The sequence below is a fragment of the Vulpes lagopus genome, chromosome 8 (genome assembly GCF_018345385.1).
Source record: "Vulpes lagopus strain Blue_001 chromosome 8, ASM1834538v1, whole genome shotgun sequence".
NCBI lineage: Eukaryota > Metazoa > Chordata > Mammalia > Carnivora > Canidae > Vulpes > Vulpes lagopus.
Window position 1 is genome coordinate 39,541,170 of NC_054831.1, and position 16,589 is coordinate 39,557,758.

General features: G+C 49.2%; 1 protein-coding gene across 1 annotated transcript; it reads right to left on the reverse strand.

The window, feature by feature from the left end:
• Window positions 1-6,057: 6,057 nt before the first annotated feature.
• On the reverse strand, window positions 6,058-15,953 carry URAD (ureidoimidazoline (2-oxo-4-hydroxy-4-carboxy-5-) decarboxylase). Its single transcript, XM_041764906.1, has 2 exons — window positions 15,699-15,953; window positions 6,058-6,594 (listed from the first exon to the last, which is right to left on the reverse strand). Exons 1-2 carry the CDS (start codon window positions 15,880-15,882, stop codon window positions 6,248-6,250), a joined length of 531 nt encoding a protein of 176 aa, XP_041620840.1. The 5' UTR covers window positions 15,883-15,953; the 3' UTR covers window positions 6,058-6,247.
• Window positions 15,954-16,589: the final 636 nt, after the last annotated feature.

Consider the following 16,589-nt stretch of genomic DNA (forward strand, 5'->3'; position numbering starts at 1 on the left):
AAGGGCTCTGGTCTGCCCGCCCAAATGCTTTGGGAGCGACCAGGGTTGCTCTGGCCCCAGGGGTCATGCTAGACTCCAGAGCTGGCTGGACCACAGGTAAACCTGAGGCTCAATTGGGGTGCAAGAGCTGGAAAAAAGGATATCATGGTGAAAAAAACAATTGGTTTTCTTCATGGAAAATGGGCCTACATGGCAGTAACAAGTACACCACCCCCTCCTAGGTCCTGGGTCTGGCTATTTGGTGAGAGGAAGGGAGCCTATACTGATTTCTTTGAACAAGCTCCTCAGATTGGGAGTGTCCCTTCACATCCAGTTGCCCTTCATCCAAGAGGCCCATCTGGGTCCCCAAAGGGCAGGGTGGCAGGAGCAGAGAGTAGTAGAAGGTGGCTGATGAGAAAGAAGCTAGGGTGTCTTTTCTTTTTTTTTTTTTTTAATATTTTTTCTTTATTTATTTATGATAGTCACACAGAGAGAGAGAGGCAGAGACACAGGCAGAGGGAGAAGCAGTCTCCATGCACTGGGAGCCCGACGTGGGATTCAATCCCGGGTCTCCAGGATCGCGCCCTAGGCCAAAGGCAGGCGCCAAACCACTGCACCACCCAGGGATTTGGGTGTCTTTTCATCGTGATGATGGCTTAGCCTCTGGCAGATCTTTGTCAGGTGCCTATCCACTGGAGGCCTGCTCTGGATGGGACCCCATCAGCCTTTGGGTGTAAATGTGTGGCCTGTTGAAGGCAGGTGCCACCTGCATCAGAGCCTCAGGGGTGAGTTTTCTCAGTACCAGACCCAAGGTACTTGGTGGCTTTCTTAGAACTTTTGGCCTGAGCTGAGAACCGCCTGGGATGGTCATCCCCAACCTCTCTGCTCAAGGCTCCTTTCCAGCCAGTACCTCTGGTCTCCAACCAGCTGCCCCACCAGAGAAGCCTTCAGCAAATCGCTCTGGAGGAGGCACAGTGGTGGAAAGCTTGGGGCTGGGGTTGAGCTGAGGCTGAATGTGACCCCATGGAGTCAGAGCTAAAGCAAGCTTTTAAGGGTAGGAGAGGGTGGGAAGAAAGAGAGCCAGGTAAATAAAGCATCAGGAAGACTACAGGGCAGCCACAACTCAGTTATCAAAGGGACGTCTCTTTGTTGCTAACATTGTAAAGGCCATTCAACATTCCTCCGAGAGGGTCAGGGCTTCCAGAATTCCGGCAAGTGGAGAGGGCAGGGGCGCGGAGGGCAGGGCAAGGGGAGCAGCTTGAGGTGCAGGAAGGGGCGGATTGCTCCTCTAGGCAGATGGACACTCCTTGAATCTACAGATCATTGACAGGGCTCTCTCCCTGCTCAAAGGTCCCCAGTGTTTGCTCCAGCTTGGGGAACCCTCCTTTCCCCCATATTTGTAGCTCCTGAAAACTGGGGTGTCTGTGACTCTTATAACCCAGATAGGGCAGGCCATCTCTCTCCATCTTAGCTCGAAAGTCTACTTTCTGAATCCTGTTCAGATCAATGAAATTATCCAAATAGTGAAACACTTCTGTTCTCCCTCTCCTGTTCACAGGAAACCTCACCCTCCATTGACCTAGATTCCCGGGATAATTAAGGAAGAGTAAAAAAAAAGGGAATGTAGTTTGATAGTTGTTCAGCTTGGCAGTCTACCTCACCGTGGAGAAAGGACTCGATCTCTACCTAATCTGGTATTTAGGGAATTGTTCAGGTATTGCACACAATCAGCAACAGCCATGCACAAAGAAAAAGGTTCAATAACCGGTGGTTTGACCGCAATACCCTTGCACTGCCGTGCCACACGGCCCACTCAGCTAACATCTCTGGGAAGTAAATGGATGGCAGTGTCCTTTCTGTGGGGTCTCCCCAGAGTCCATCACCTGCTCAGCCCCATCAGGCCACAATGGATCCCAACATGTTTATTCTGAACAGCGAGAGGGCCGCAGCTGTCCACAGCTGCCCTGGCTTCACTTACGGGAGCAGATGTGTCCCTACCCCCATTGAACTCAAGAATATTTCCCTGGCAGCCAACTGAGTGTCTGGTCTTCTCTATCTGAGGAAAAGTTCCCGAGTTTGTGGGAAGTCATTATTGGACTACAGTTTTAGCACTCAAGGGGAGAGGGTGCAGGAGAGTGGGGAAATCCACTGCTTTATTCCTCTCATGTTGGGATCACCATGCTTTCTTAACCAAGGCAAGGAATTTACATTTTATACTATGCTTTTCTCTCCAAAATATATTCTTAAAGCTAGGAGATTTAGGAAAAGAAAGGGCCTCAAGAGAAGGGGTGATATTTGGGTACAGAAATCTGTTTTACTCCTTGGGTGAATGTTACGCAAATAAGTGGCAGTGGCCTGTTTTCTTTCTTCTGAAATTAGTCTGAGGTCAACTGTGTAGGTATTGTATAACCCGCTCTAATTCCTCGAGATGGATGAGCACTGAGCCCCTTGAGAGAAGGCCTTGGGGTCTTACCCCGGAGGAGAACTCTTGATGCTGAGGAGAATCGGGCTCTCAGGCCAGCAACAGCTAAACGTTATCACTTGCTCTTGACGTGGAAGGGCTTCAGTTACCATTTGTTCACTCACCAACGTCTGTGCCTGAAGTGACCTTTGCTTATCATATGAAAATATGTTCCAAGGAAGCCCTACACAGTAGGCTTTATGAGGCTGAGGGAAGGGGCTCAGATAAAGTTCAGTTCTCCTTGAATCACTGGGCCTACTGGGAAGCTTCTCTCCCTGGAGGGGAGTCAGGGGACTTACTGTCTATGTAGCACTTCCACTTTATAGTGGAGAAATCCGAGGTTCAGAGAGGGCAGGTGACTTTCCCAAGGTCACACAGCTAGCTGTTCCAGTCACTAAAACTAAATGAGCTACTATAGGTACATTCTTTGCAACCTGTAGGACTCTGTACAGATGTTAATTATTACTGAGGCTGCTGGTGCCACCCTGGAAACACAAAACCAACTAGTTGGTTCCCGGAATCCAAACTCCCCATTCCCCTCCTCCTCACCCCCCTAAATAGTACCAGAACAATCAGGTTCTGTTATTGACACAGTTCTGACTACTTTCCGCATCCTATTTATTTCTCTTTTTCGCAGACACCTGCTAACTGCTGTTTATTAGTTTATTGAATGGCGAATTTTCCATAAATTCCATCCCATATTTTTTTGCCAGTTACCAAAGAAGGTATCCATCCACTCCTGTCCTACAGTAAATACTTTTTGAAAAGAGCTATTTTTGAATTGGAACTGATATCCTAAGGCTGATCCCTGGAAATGTGTGAAATTTAAGATGAGTAAAGAAATTTATGTAAAGAAATTGTGTTGTCTTTGCCCCCTTCCCTTACTTCCCAGGACAGTGTCCGTGTACATCTTTTGGACACCTAGACCAAAAAGCTGGCTTCTTTGGGCAAATAAAAGGAGCCCCCCCCCATTCAGCTTCTTGATTACACACGTGAATACCAAGCTCGGATTGGGCTCATGAATTCCTAGCGGAGCGCTCTCGGGTCTTTTTTGCTCCGAGCACCAGCTGGGTTGGGCTTGGCCGTTTTAAGAGGGAAGTGAAATGTGGCGAGAGAGTCCCCCGCACCTGGGAAGCAGGTGTGCTTGGAAGGGCTGAAGGGCTAGGGAAACTGAATTCAGCTCCCGTCTTTCCACTATTTTTAGTATTGCTATTGTGGGCTGTGTGTGTGTGTGTTTTAACGAATTAGTATGTAAAGTATTAAATTATCCACCTTAGAATCCGTGCCAACCACTTCTGGGACCCCAGACACTCGCTGGGCGCGCTCAGGCCACCACGCCGCCTTGGCTGGTGCGCACAGAGGACCCAGACTGTCGCCGCCGTCTCCGCCGGTCTCCGCGGTCCAGGTTTGTCTCCCGCATGCGGCGCACCGGAGCGCGGAAAGGAGAAACATCTCTGCCAGGCCAAGGCCAGCGGGAGCCCAGGGCGCGTTGCTGTGTGAGCCAAGATGTGGCCACAGAAAACTGCCCTCCCAGTGCTTGGCAGCCACAGGTGACCCTCCCGCGAAAGAACTGCCTCTGCCTCTTTGCTCCTTCTGGAGAAAAAAGCAGGAGCTGCCAGTGGTTTTTGCCAGGGCCTCTAGCCAGCCCGGCGCCCAGGACCCGCGTCGCGTCCTGCGCCTGCCCGCGAGGCTACAAGAACTCAGGAGCCTTGGGAAGAGGCACCGCTCGGCCAGTTCTTCCTCCGCTTCCACCTCCCAGCTATTGTGAGGGGGCGGATCCGGCGCCTTCTCCCACCGCACCTCCTCCTGCAGAAATAAACAATTTTGGACACCCAGGTCGTGCCTGAGAGGTCCAGATCTCCTGCACGCTCAGTCTAAAATTACAGCTGGAAGTCTTCCCTGGGGAAAGCCTGGCTATCTTAGGTTGAGCACATTTACACGAAGGGTCCAGACTCTGCAACGGGGGCTCATCTAGCTCAGCTGGACTCATCCTAGGGTTGGACAGGGTCGCTTGAATATAGTAGATCAATGTGAGTCTCAGGCCCAGTCTGTGGCACTTGTATCCTGGGCCGGAAAACTGAGTCAAGCAGCGGATTTCTCGTGTGTGTCAGTAAAAGCCCCAAGTTACCCTGGCTAAAGTGAAGGGGGGAGTGTCTAGCCCCAGGCCTGATGAGGCCCACCCTGGCCTTGGGGTCTTAGAGCACAGGAACCGAGTCTTCAATGTGCCTTTGTAGTGTGCACCTGGTCTTCTTGCATCCCGAGAAAGCATCTGGCACAGGCCCAGGCAGAGGAGGCCCTGGCATTAGTCTACAGGGATGTTGGTAGCCACAGCTCACGTCCCTGGCACTCCACCTGGCCCCATGACCCGCTTCTGGCCTTCTCCCTTACCACTAGCACAGAATGCCTGTGAGGTGGGAATGGGATGGAGATTCCTTGATTGAAATACCTGGTGTGGCCAGAGTGTGAATCCAGCCTCCAAACCAAGGCATGCTTTTTAGGAAAACAAGGTTTTCTTGCTGCTTGTTGCTGCTGCTACTCTGGACCTGGGTTGGTCACTAATAGAGATTCCAATCTTCAAAATGGCCAGATTCTGCCTTCACCTCTTCCTGTTTGTATCTAGGAGGATGACTGTGGCTTGTTTCTCCTCTGCCACCAGAAACTTAGGTCTGATTCTTTAGGACCTGAACGATAGACCTTCCAGCGTGGGGGGATGACAGAAAGTGTGTGTGATGAACTCCTTCTGCGTGAGTGGGCATTCTGGCCCTCAGTGCAGACAGCTCTGGAACCCCAGAATGGCCTTAGGCCAGAAGGATTTCAATGTGCGCCATTTCCCCCTATTACCTGCTTTATCAGCGAGGTGGAAGGTGGTTCTCATATTCACCTGGGGAGGCCAGGATACTCAGCAGTACTCAGTGAGTATTATTAAATTATTATTTATTCCATTTTTTAACTTTTTAATGATCTAATGCCCCCCCCCCCGGGGGGTGGAGGACAGCCTGGAGTTCTGACAATCCAACTCTAAAGGCCCGATCTCTGGGAGAGTCTCAAGGTGAGGGGCGACCTGTGGGAGGGTCCCAGAGGCCGCCGGCTCCCGACTTTCAGGCTGGTCCACCTTGGAGACACCCCCAGTCCCTACCCTCTCTCAAGAGCAACTAAGGCAGCTACTCCGCCTGCCCCCACGGACGCCTCCCCAAAGTTGGTCCATCTCGAGGCTCCCTCCCGCCCAGCGACCCCCACCCGCGGCTTCCCCCCTAGGGAGGATCCAAACCAGTACTTTGCTTTTCTCCCTCCGGCTCCGGCTCCCGTAGGCGCCCCAGAATGAGAAAACTACATCTGCTCACATGTAAAGGTCGGGCACAGCGAATGAGGTGGGAGAAGAAAAAACAGACAAACCGCAGTGGCAAAAAAGATTCCTTTTCTGGAAAAAAAAAAAAAAAAAAAAAGATTCCTTTTCTGGCCTTTTTTTTTTTTTTTTTTTTTTTTTTTTTTGCTTTGCAGCCGGGGCTTAGCAGGAGAGGATGCGGAGCCAGAGAGGCGAGCTGGATGCGGGCTTTGGGATCCACAAAGGCTGGTGGCGTCAACGGGCTGCAAAAGGAGTGAAGAATTGAAGCTGGATAAACCGGGGGCAAACACGAACCTGTTTATTTTGGCAAAGCGTGTGCATGTGGGTGGATGGACAAAAGGGCACGATGGCCCCAGTCCTCCCCTCCCTTTGTGCGCGTGGGGACGCCGTTCCCGGCCTGCGCCCCTCGCGTCCCAGCGCGTCCCGACCGGCGCCGGGGGCCGGGGGCCGGGCCCGCGCGGCCGCTACAGGCCGGCTGGGTGGGCGCCCAGGAGGTCGGCGAGGCGCAGGTGGCCGATCTTCTTCACCTCGGCCAGGGCGGTGCGCAGCTCCTGCGCGGGCGGACAGCGCAGCCGGCGCTCCAGCTCGCGGGGCACGGCCGCCCGGTCGCTCCGCCGCGCCGCGAGCACGAAGGGGAAGCCGAAGCGCGCGCGGTACTGCGCGTTGAGCTCCGCCAGCCGGAGCCGCTCGCCCGCGTCCAGGCTGGTCAGGCCCGCGCCCCTCTGCTCCCGCCGAGACTCGGCGCTGAGCGTGCCCTGCTGCAGCTCGCGGCCCGCCAGGTCCGGGTGGCAGCGCAGGATGCCCTCTCGGCCTGCGGGGAAGCACAGACGGCGGCGGGACTCGTCAGCGCGCCCGGGGAGGGCTCCAGGGGGCGGCGGGGGGTACCCTGGAGGTGCAGGGGTGCCCACTGCCATCGCCCCTCCGGCCCAGCTTCAGCGGCCTCGGCCTGGACCCAGGGGCGGGGCGGGAAGTGACAAGTTTGTCCTTTGAGACCTTGGGGCAAGAAGAGCGGAGGGGAGAGGCCGCTGGGCCTCGGAATTTACGACTTGCTCGGGAGGGAGCAGGGACGCGATAAGGAGACCGAGCGTTTCGTATCTTTTCAAAGTCCTTTGCTCTCAAGGGGGCTTTGATGTCGCAGAGGGCCGGACGCGAGGGCCTGAAGACTTCCTGCAAAAGCCACGGAATGGGTTTCGTTCTGTCCGTAGGAGAGGGGCGGGGAGGGGCGGGGGGGGGGAGAGAACATCCACGGGGCTTGCCAAATAAATGTCCAGGATTTTGTGATCCTAAGTGTGAGTTTTGCGCTTCTGGAATCAAGCATCCCAAGAGCCGTCCAGATGATTAACTGCAAAGAAACCCATTTCCAGCAGGAATTCCACAGCCCTTTAAAGGAAAGTGGCTTTCTTCCTTTTACGAAAGTAGCACCCACTCACCACCCACCCTGTCTGAGATTCATTCCCCTGCTCCAACAAGTAGGTTCCAAAGACATCACAGAGAATAACTTGGAGTTTTCCTGGAAGGTAACCTCTCAATCTCCCAGGCCTAAAATTGGAACCCCCTGGTGTGATACCTGAGATTTTAAATCCTAACCCAAGGAGTTTCCCTGAGCCCTGGCCAACCATTTTGCTTAGCTCTCTAAAGAGAGAATTCAAATCCTCAAGAATGGGCAAGATTTCAGATATGGTAAGCAGACTGCCGTAATCTGTACAATGAGGGTAATGACACCTGACTTGCTGAGTAGCTGTGAGGATTAGAGACAATTCATTTCCCTAAAACACAGTGCCTAATGTCAGCAAACATCCAATAAACAGCCATTATTATTAGTCGTTGTAAACATTGGAACTGGACTGTGGTGCAGCTGGGAGCATCCGACTGTGGCCCTGGGAATAGTCAGGAGCTCTGTTGGAAAGGGAGATCATTTAAAATCTGCTTCAGTTATAACATAAACCTCCCAGCATTCAAACCTTGTAGTTTCTACCCAATTAAAGGATGTTGGGGATGGCACCATCTAATGCATAGACCGTGGCTGGGGAAGGGGGGTGAACAAGGGGGTAGGGTGGGCAAACATCTAAATTTAAGAGAGTTGGGGAGCCCCCGTGGCTCAGCGGTTTAGCGCCACCTTCAGCCAGGGGTGCATCCTGGAGGCCCGGGATCGAGTCCCATATCGGGCTCCCTTCGTGGAGCCTGCTTCTCCCTCTGCCTCTCTCTCCTTCCATGTCTCTCATGAATAAATAAATAAAATCTTTAAAAAAATAAATTTAAGAGAGCATTCAAGTGGGGCGCCTGGCTGGCTCAGTGATTGAGCACCTGCGGTTCAGCTCAGGTCTGGATCTCAGGGTCCTGGGGTAGAGTCCCACATCAGGCTCCCTACAGGGAGCCTGCTTCTCCCTCTGCCTGTGTCTCTGCCTCTTTCTTTCGGTGTCTCTCATGAATAAATAAATAAGTAAAATCTTTTAAAAAAAGAGAGAGTATTCAGTGAAGGTTCGGTTTAGATTAGGTGACCTGCCCAAAGTCACTTAACTTGTAGCTCAAATGACAGGCAACTTGGGGGAACTGGCTGCTCTTCGAGGGTTAAGGAGTGCTTAGTTAAATGAAACTCGTGTCACCAATTCTTCCACCTGTGTAACACATTATTTTAGATCCCCTCTCATGTGCATGTCCCTGGGGCATTGGAAACACTAGGTGATTCTTTTCCTGCGGCTGATCAGGGTGGGTGAAAACGAAGGTGCTGAATTCCCTACCTGCACTCCCCTCCAACCCCTGGCCCTGGAGGCTGGCGGTGCCCCGGGGCCCCTACCACACCAAATCTACTCCAAACCCCTGTGCACAAGCCCTGGGCCTTCAAACAGCTGGCTGGGGAACGGGGAAACCGAGTCCTGGGCGACTCTACAGGTCTGGACAGAAGGCTCACCTTGGCGCCTCCTCCTTGCATATTCAGGTTTTCAAAGCGATCTGTAGGCAAGGGGGGCTGATACCAGTCTTCTCAAAGACTCCCCCTCTCTCAGCTTCCCTTCCCCCCCTTGTTTCTGATTCTCTAGAGGCCCAGCTTGAGCTTGGAGGAAGTAGTAAGCTATTGGTGGGTGGCGCTGGGGTGGGGGGTTGGGGGGGTGTCCATCCCCCTAGGGCCCCCAGCAGACTCCCCTAGTTGACTGCAGAGCAGGAAGGCGATGGTGCCCAGGGCTGGTCCCACGTGTGCCAGACCTGCCTTGTTCCTCCTTGCTTTTGCACCTCACTTCTCACTCCCCTGGGTTCATCTCCCCTCTTGAAAACACCGCCTGGGGTTAATGTTTGCCCAGGATTGAGCCCTCGTTTTACTCTGTTTGTGGGGAGGAGAGAAGGAAGAGGAGAGAAGGGAGGCCCAGAGAAGGGGAGAGCAAAGAAAAGAAGAAAACACACACACACACACACACACACACACACACAGAGCTACAGATAAAAAGAAAAGTGCAGGGAGCCTGTTACAGGATGGTGGCTCGGAAAAAATAGAACCTGATCCCACCTGTCTGGCCAAAAAACGCCCTCTTTATTGCCCCACACCACTGACCCCATGAGTATTACCAGGGATGGCACTCACTGAACCAGCCCCACTCGGGTGCAGCGCTAGCTAGGTCAGTGGAGGGACCTGTGGTTCACAGGACCACTTCAATGCTGTCTATTCTTCAGTCTTTCCTAAAATCCTACTGCCTGTGCCATTGGTATGACACATGTAGGGATGTAGGTGTAGATGCGTATTATTTGCTCTGACGACAAGTCATGAATCTTTGCATCCAGGAGAGTTCCTGGCACAGAGCTGACACTCTATCTCAACAGGAGAACAGGACAGACAACAGTGGCCACTGCAGAATGGGCGATTGGCTTAGAACCCTATTACAGCCCACCAGCCTCTTCTTTTCTTTGCTCGGTAGGAACTAGTGCGTTCTCCCGCATGGCACAATGGATCATCTGTCCCTTCTGTTGTGCTCTTGAAGCCAGCCCCTCTTTTCATCTCAAGACTACAGTTTCAAGCATCCATTTCTCCCCCTACTCCCTGCACTCCTTTATCCTCATCAACACACAAACATGTCTTAGAATCACTCATCCGGTCGGCAAAATTAACACCCACTTTGATTCCCTCTTTCCTCTACTTTCTCCCTATATCTCTGCTCCTGCTTACAGCAAACTCCTCAAAGGAGTTGTCTACTTGGTGTTGCCTCCTTCCTCACCTCCTATTTCAGGTTTGCTCTATCAAGATTTCAGCCCCACCTACCACACCTGTGTGCACTCATCAAAGTCGTGGATGATGGACATCAGATGTCTTGCCCAAGCCCAACAACCAGTGCTCTGTCGTCTTCTTCTTCAACCTCTTGAGAGAATGTCACATGGTTGTTCCTCTCCCCCTCTTAAAAGATGACCATCACTTGCATCCTTTCTCCACTGTTTCTTGCTTTGCCAGATCACTAACACTGAAGTACCCGGGGACTCAGTACTTACAACTCTTCCCCTCTCTATTTACACTGATGCCCAGATGTTCTCATTGGGTCCCATGTCTTTAAATGCCATCAGTTTTTTGGGGGGGGAGGGAGGTTGCTGGTTTTTAAAGATTTTATCTATTTATTTCAGAGAGAGAGAGAGAGAGAGAGAGAGAGACAGAATGAGGGGGGAGGGGCAAACAGAGAGAGAGAGAGAGAGAGAGAGAGAGAAGCAGGCTCCCCGCTGAGCAGGGAGCCCTGATGCAGGAATGCCCGTCAGTTTTTTGCAGACACCAAGATCCAGTTCAGCCTACAGTTTTCCACTGAGTTCCTTTGTTATGGTCCATATGGACACCAATATTTTCTCATTTTTTCTTTTTTCTTTTTTTCAATTTTTATTTATTTATGATAGTCGCAGAGAGAGAGAGAGAGGCAGAGACACAGGCAGAGGGAGAAGCAGGCTCCATGCACCGGGAGCCCGACGTGGGACTTGTGGGACTCGATCCCGGGTCTCCAGTATCGCGCCCTGGGCCAAAGGCAGGCGCCAAACCGCTGCGCCACCCAGGGATCCCATGGACACCAATATTTTCATTTGGGTGATTACTAGGCACCTCAGACTTAACAAACTCCCATATTGTCCTCTCAATTCTAAAGTTTTCTTCATTGTAGAAAATAGCACCACTACCCATCTAGTTACTCAGACTAAAAATTTAGGAGTTACCCTTAATTTTTCTTTGTTTTTGACCTCCCTTCCCCCCAAATCCATCCAAAAAACCTGTTGAGGGGCTCCTAGGCAGTAGACTCTGTTAAGCCTCCAACTCTTAGGGTCATGAGATCCAGCCAGAAGTTAGGCTCTACACTCATGCAGGAGTGTGCTTGAGACTCTTTGCCTCTCTCTTTGCCCCTCCCCCACCTCTCTCTCAAAAATAAATACATAAATCTCTTTTTTGAAATAAATAAATCTTTTTTAAAAATCTGTTGAATCTAACTCTAACATGTATTCTGAGAATCCAGTCGCATCTCTCCATCTCTCCTGCTCCAACCTTAGTCCAAATGAGCATCTGCCCTCACTATTACCACTACCACAGTCCCTCTACCCGACTTCTCTTTCCTACCCGACTTCTCTTTCCTTATATCTTTATATTTCACTATTCTTTGTGTACCGGGGCTTCCTGATACAATTCCCAAATGCCAAAAATCTCAGGTTCCTTTTCTTAGATGGCTTTCTTCTAGATCTTAGACTGCTTTCTTCTCATCTTTTGGTTTTAAACGCAAATGTCACTTCCTAAGAAAGACCTCTTTGATTACATATTTTCTTCCAATAGTTTCTAGGACCTGAGATTATCCCATTTATTTATGTTAATCCTGTCTCTTTTGACTAGAATGTAAACTCATTGAAGGTAGGCATTTGTCTTGCTCTTTGCTCTATCCTCAATGCCTGCTACAATTCCTGGGGTATAGTGGACACTTGACCAACACGTCACTCTTAGAAAGCAGTGCTACATGTTTTTTGATTGAACACATTTTAATAGCCTCTGCTAAATACCTTATAGTCTCCAGTTCGGGGAATTATTAGTATTTTTTAAATTTATTCAACAACTATGTTCTGAAACAAGTAGTAAGTAGTAAATTATGGCACTATCCAATTCTGAAATGTCACAAGGAGATGCATGGGGGTTTTTTGCTCTTTGATTTTTATTTTATTATTATTTTTAAAAATATTTTATTTATTTATTCATGAGAGACACACAGAGAGAGGCAGAGACATAGGCAGAGGGAGAAGCAGGCTCCCTGCGGGGAGACCTATGCGGGACTCCATCCCAGAACCTTGGGATCATGGCATGAGCTCAAGGCAGACGCTCAACCACTGAGCCACCCACGTGCTCCTGCTCTTTGATTTTTAACACAAATCGGTACTGAATTGGTTGATTATTGGCTGTGTGTGTGTGTGTGTGTGTGTGTCTTCCCTTTACTTTTGCTGAGTCCCTTGCCCGGAAGTCGGAAACCGATTGGGTCAAAAGGGTATTTTGCTAATTAGTGCTGGAGTTGAATATTAATCCTAGACTGCCACCTACTGACCAATAGTCATCATAGCGCAGCAGAACTGGATTGTCACCCTTGGTTTACTCTAGAAACAAGATTTTGTTTTCTGCTAATGGTAGAGGGTTTTCTTAGATCATGTATAAAACAAATCCTTGATCAGGTAGGTCACTATCCTGAACTTTTCTTTAAGGTGTCTTTTAGTCTTAGAAATCAAAGACTTCATGACACCCAGTTTGTTCCCAACCATGCAAAGATTAAAGCTAGACTATTCAGTGAATCCCATTTTATTTGCTCATTTAAACAACCAAACAAGGCAGCCCCGGTGGTTCAGCGGTTTAGCGCCACCTTCAGCCCAGGGCCTGATTCTGGAGACCTGGGATCAAGTCCCTCATGGGGCTCCCTGCATGGAGCCTGCTTCTCCCTCTGCCTGTGTCTCTGCCTCTCTCTCTCTCTGTGTGACTATCATAAGTAAAAATAAAAAGTAATAAAAATAAATAAACAAACATAGGATCTGGGACACCAGGCACTACACTAATTGAGTAAATTAGTGAATGAATAGATGAAACCCCGTAGAAACTGTTTCTAGACTGTTCTGATTCTCTAAAAATGTTTCAAAAGCTGTTGGGTTGACTACCAGGGTTTTGAATCCCAGTTCTGCCACTTTCAAGCTGTGTGCTCTTAATCAAGTCATTTAATCTTTCTGTGCCTCAGTTTTTCATCTGTAAAATAGGTATAATATTTGTTTTATAAGATTATTATAAAGATTAAATGATTTGTCAAATGTAAATTGCTGAAAAAAGTGCCTGAAACACACCAGCAGTAACAGTTAAATACATGTTAGCTATTGCTATTATTAGTGGCATGTGTAACATCATCTTCATCATCATAGTTGTTATGTTAGTTTGAAGGGATTAGATATAGTGTAACCACCCATACAGCACTGAAGCTTTGCTCCCAGCTGCCTGCCTAAGAGACTGTGGACAGAAAAGTAGGTTCCACCCACAGGGAGGTTCCTGTACAGAACAGTGTCTAGTGCAGAAGCAAACAACCCCTCAACTTTTTGTCCCACTAACCTGCCATTAAAGATACTCCAGGTAAAACGTGTGGGGAATAGATACTAGGATCCATCATCTTTCAAAATCATTTTATGATCTCATCTTCTGAATCATTCAATTCTTATTAAGTCCTAGTATCCTATCTACCGAGTGATGTGGGGTTCTGACATGGGCCAGAATACAGAGTTCCCACTGAGTTAGGAGAAGGATCAAGCACAAGCCTCAGGATGGAGGTAGTGAATGCCAATCCCCAAATCCCGCTTTGCTCAGGGTTGTGATGGATTTAACCTTCTTTTAAGATTTATTTATTTATTATGAGAATAAACATGTGAGAGAGGGAGAGACATAGGCGGAGGGGGAAGCAGGATACTTGCGGGGAGCCCAATGTGGAACTCAATCCAGGACCCCAGGATCACACCCTGAGCTGAAGGCAGCTGAAGGCTCAACCACTGAACCACCCAGGCATCCCTGATTAGATTTAACCTCAACTAGACCTTAACAAACCTTCACTAGAACCTCTGCTCAAGCTAATTGGAGTGTCTACTAGTGGGAGAGAAGACAGAAATAGGGAAGTTTTAATTTTGTGATCTAAGTTCCTGGCACAGTGAACCCTAAATAAATGTTGAATAACTGGATAAACCAGGGACTACTAGATTTAAACTATTCATGCAATACCTTCCTTTGCCAGCCCCACCACCCCTCAGCTATTGAGATAGACGACGGGATTCTCCCTTTTTTTTTTTAAACTTGATATAGAAAATATGCCATTCATAAGGCATTCATACCCTTTAAAAATCTTTTCCCCTTTGGCCTAGAAAGCTTTCATCTGACCTGCATTTTCCTGGCAGACATTTTGAACATGGGCTCTGGTGGCTCCTTGCTCTTTCCAGCTCACTCTACAGGCTGAGGGCTACAAGGGGAGCCCCTTTGCTCATCAAGCGGGGCTGACCATTCCTGGGAGTCATCAGTCACAAGGCTGTGCAGCCCCACTAATCCCTAAGCCCAGTGGCAGAGCTCAGAAAGGCCCCAGAAGTAGGCGACTGCCAACACGGTCCCGACATTTCTGTCACTTTGATTTTATAACACTCTGCTCCCTTCTTGCCTAAAATAATTAAAATGAATTCCTTATCTGGGAGGCATTCATCTGACAATCAGAAACAATTCCAAATGTCAAAGTCTGGACGAGATAGGCAAGAGTCTGTTTGTTGGCCTCGTAATGGAGAAAAGAGTGGCGCTTCTTCCCCCCCAACACACACAGCGGATCCCTGTGGAAAGCCCCTCTCTGAAGGCAGCCCTGACCCCTCACCTCCCTTCAGGCTTTTCTGAAGATACCAGCCCAGGAAGCAGCTCTGACTCTAACCTTCAGCGTCTGAATCCTTGTGAGGCTGTGAGTCACTTGGGGTTAGCCTAAACCTCCAACTCCACCTCTCATCACCCCACACCCACAAGTGTCTCTTTTTCTCTCTCTACCCAGAGGAAATCAGCAATTTCTTTCCCTTTCTCCAGGGGAATTCCTTCAGATTTTTGTCTTTTCCCCTTCACTCCCTCAGGGAGTTGCTGATCTGAAAGTTTACTTTCCTCAGCAGTCCAGTCCTGACTGGCCCTTTCTGGTAAAAATGTCAGCCATTTGCTCTTTCCCTTGGGCTCCTGAGATATTCTGATACCGTGTTGTCTCCTCTCTTGCATACGGGACATTCCCAAAGTGAACACACTTGGCTAAGAGAAGGTGGGCCCTTAGCCTGATCCTTGGCTTCTGAGCAGCTGTGAGGCCTGAGACGAGTGCCTGTTTCTCTTTCTTCCTGACTTCATAGCTTTACTATTTAACAGTCACTTTACCTGAGCCACCATATGTCTCTTTAAAAAAAAATTATTTTGGGATCCCTGGGTGGCGTTGCGGTTTAGCGCCTGCCTTTGGCCCAGGGCGCGATCCTGGAGACCCGGGATCGAATCCCACGTCGGGCTCCCGGTGCATGGAGCCTGCTTCTCCCTCTGCCTGTGTCTCTGCCTCTCTCTCTCTCTCTCTCTCTCTCTGTGTGTGTGTGTGACTATCATTAATAAATAAAATAAAATAAATGATTTTTTTTAAGTAGGCTCCATACCCAGTGTAGAGCCCAATAAGGAGCTTGAACTCACGACTCTGAGATCAAGGCCTGAGCTGAGACCAACATACGTCTTGAATTCTACTTTTGGCCTAACACCCTGCAAGTGTCTGACTCCCATTAATTACATCTGAAGAAATTAAACCTTACAATAAAAATTTCCAGTCGGTATATCAATGATAAGCAGCTAGGCTAAAATCTTTAAAAGCATTTTGATGAACATATTTGAAATCCCTTAGGAGAGACTCTCAGCGTCTCATGCTGAAGCCTTACCTGACTGGGGAAGGGCATCAATGAAGGCAAAAAAATGCTTCTCTAAATCTTCCAAGTTGGAGAATGGACGCTGGGACCAAACAGCAGCCGCGATCAGAGGACATCTCTCAATGACGTTCCCAAACACATCCACAAATTCTCCAAAGTCCATGGAGTTGACCTTCTCAATGTCCATTGCTTGCATTCACCCGGAGGCAGCGGAATGTCAGCTCCCCTCTCGAAAGTGAGCGACGCTGACTCTACTCACCAGCTTATATTTGCTGAAGGCACAATCTGTTTTCTTTTTTTTATGCAACATCAGCTTGGCATGTTTTGAATGCCTCTGGCAGAAGTAGATCCACAATACTTGTGTAATGAGCAAACACAGGCTTAAAGTTCTAATCCAGGGAGTGGAGATGTCTACGTGGGAAATGTTTCCCAACAAACCATTCCTGCAAAATCGGGACGGACCCTATTTCTCTGTGGGCATTGAAGCCAGAGAGACTTCTGGTGTCATTAACATTTTATGTCAGTGGTATCCCAGGAAGTTTTCTCTGGTAGCTCCAAGACAGGTCACAAGTCCATCCACATGGAATTTGATTTCTCATCTGCTGTTGCTGGAGAGGTGGTCAGGTGGTGTGTTTTGCCCTTTCTCTGTATTGCAGGTGCTTAACACAATAGGTACTTCATAAATGCTCATTACACAGGATATGGTGTCTAAGAAATAATTCTACCCTGTTCTCAGTTGTCTCCCAAATACCATTGTGTGTAACTTTCTTCCTGAATCTATATACACCTATCTGAAGGTCACCTTGCTTATTATATTTACTTCTTTGCATATCATCTATCAGCCCTAATTCCATGAGCCTGGAGACCTGTGTCTTGTTTGCTTCTGCGTCCTGGGTGTCTAGA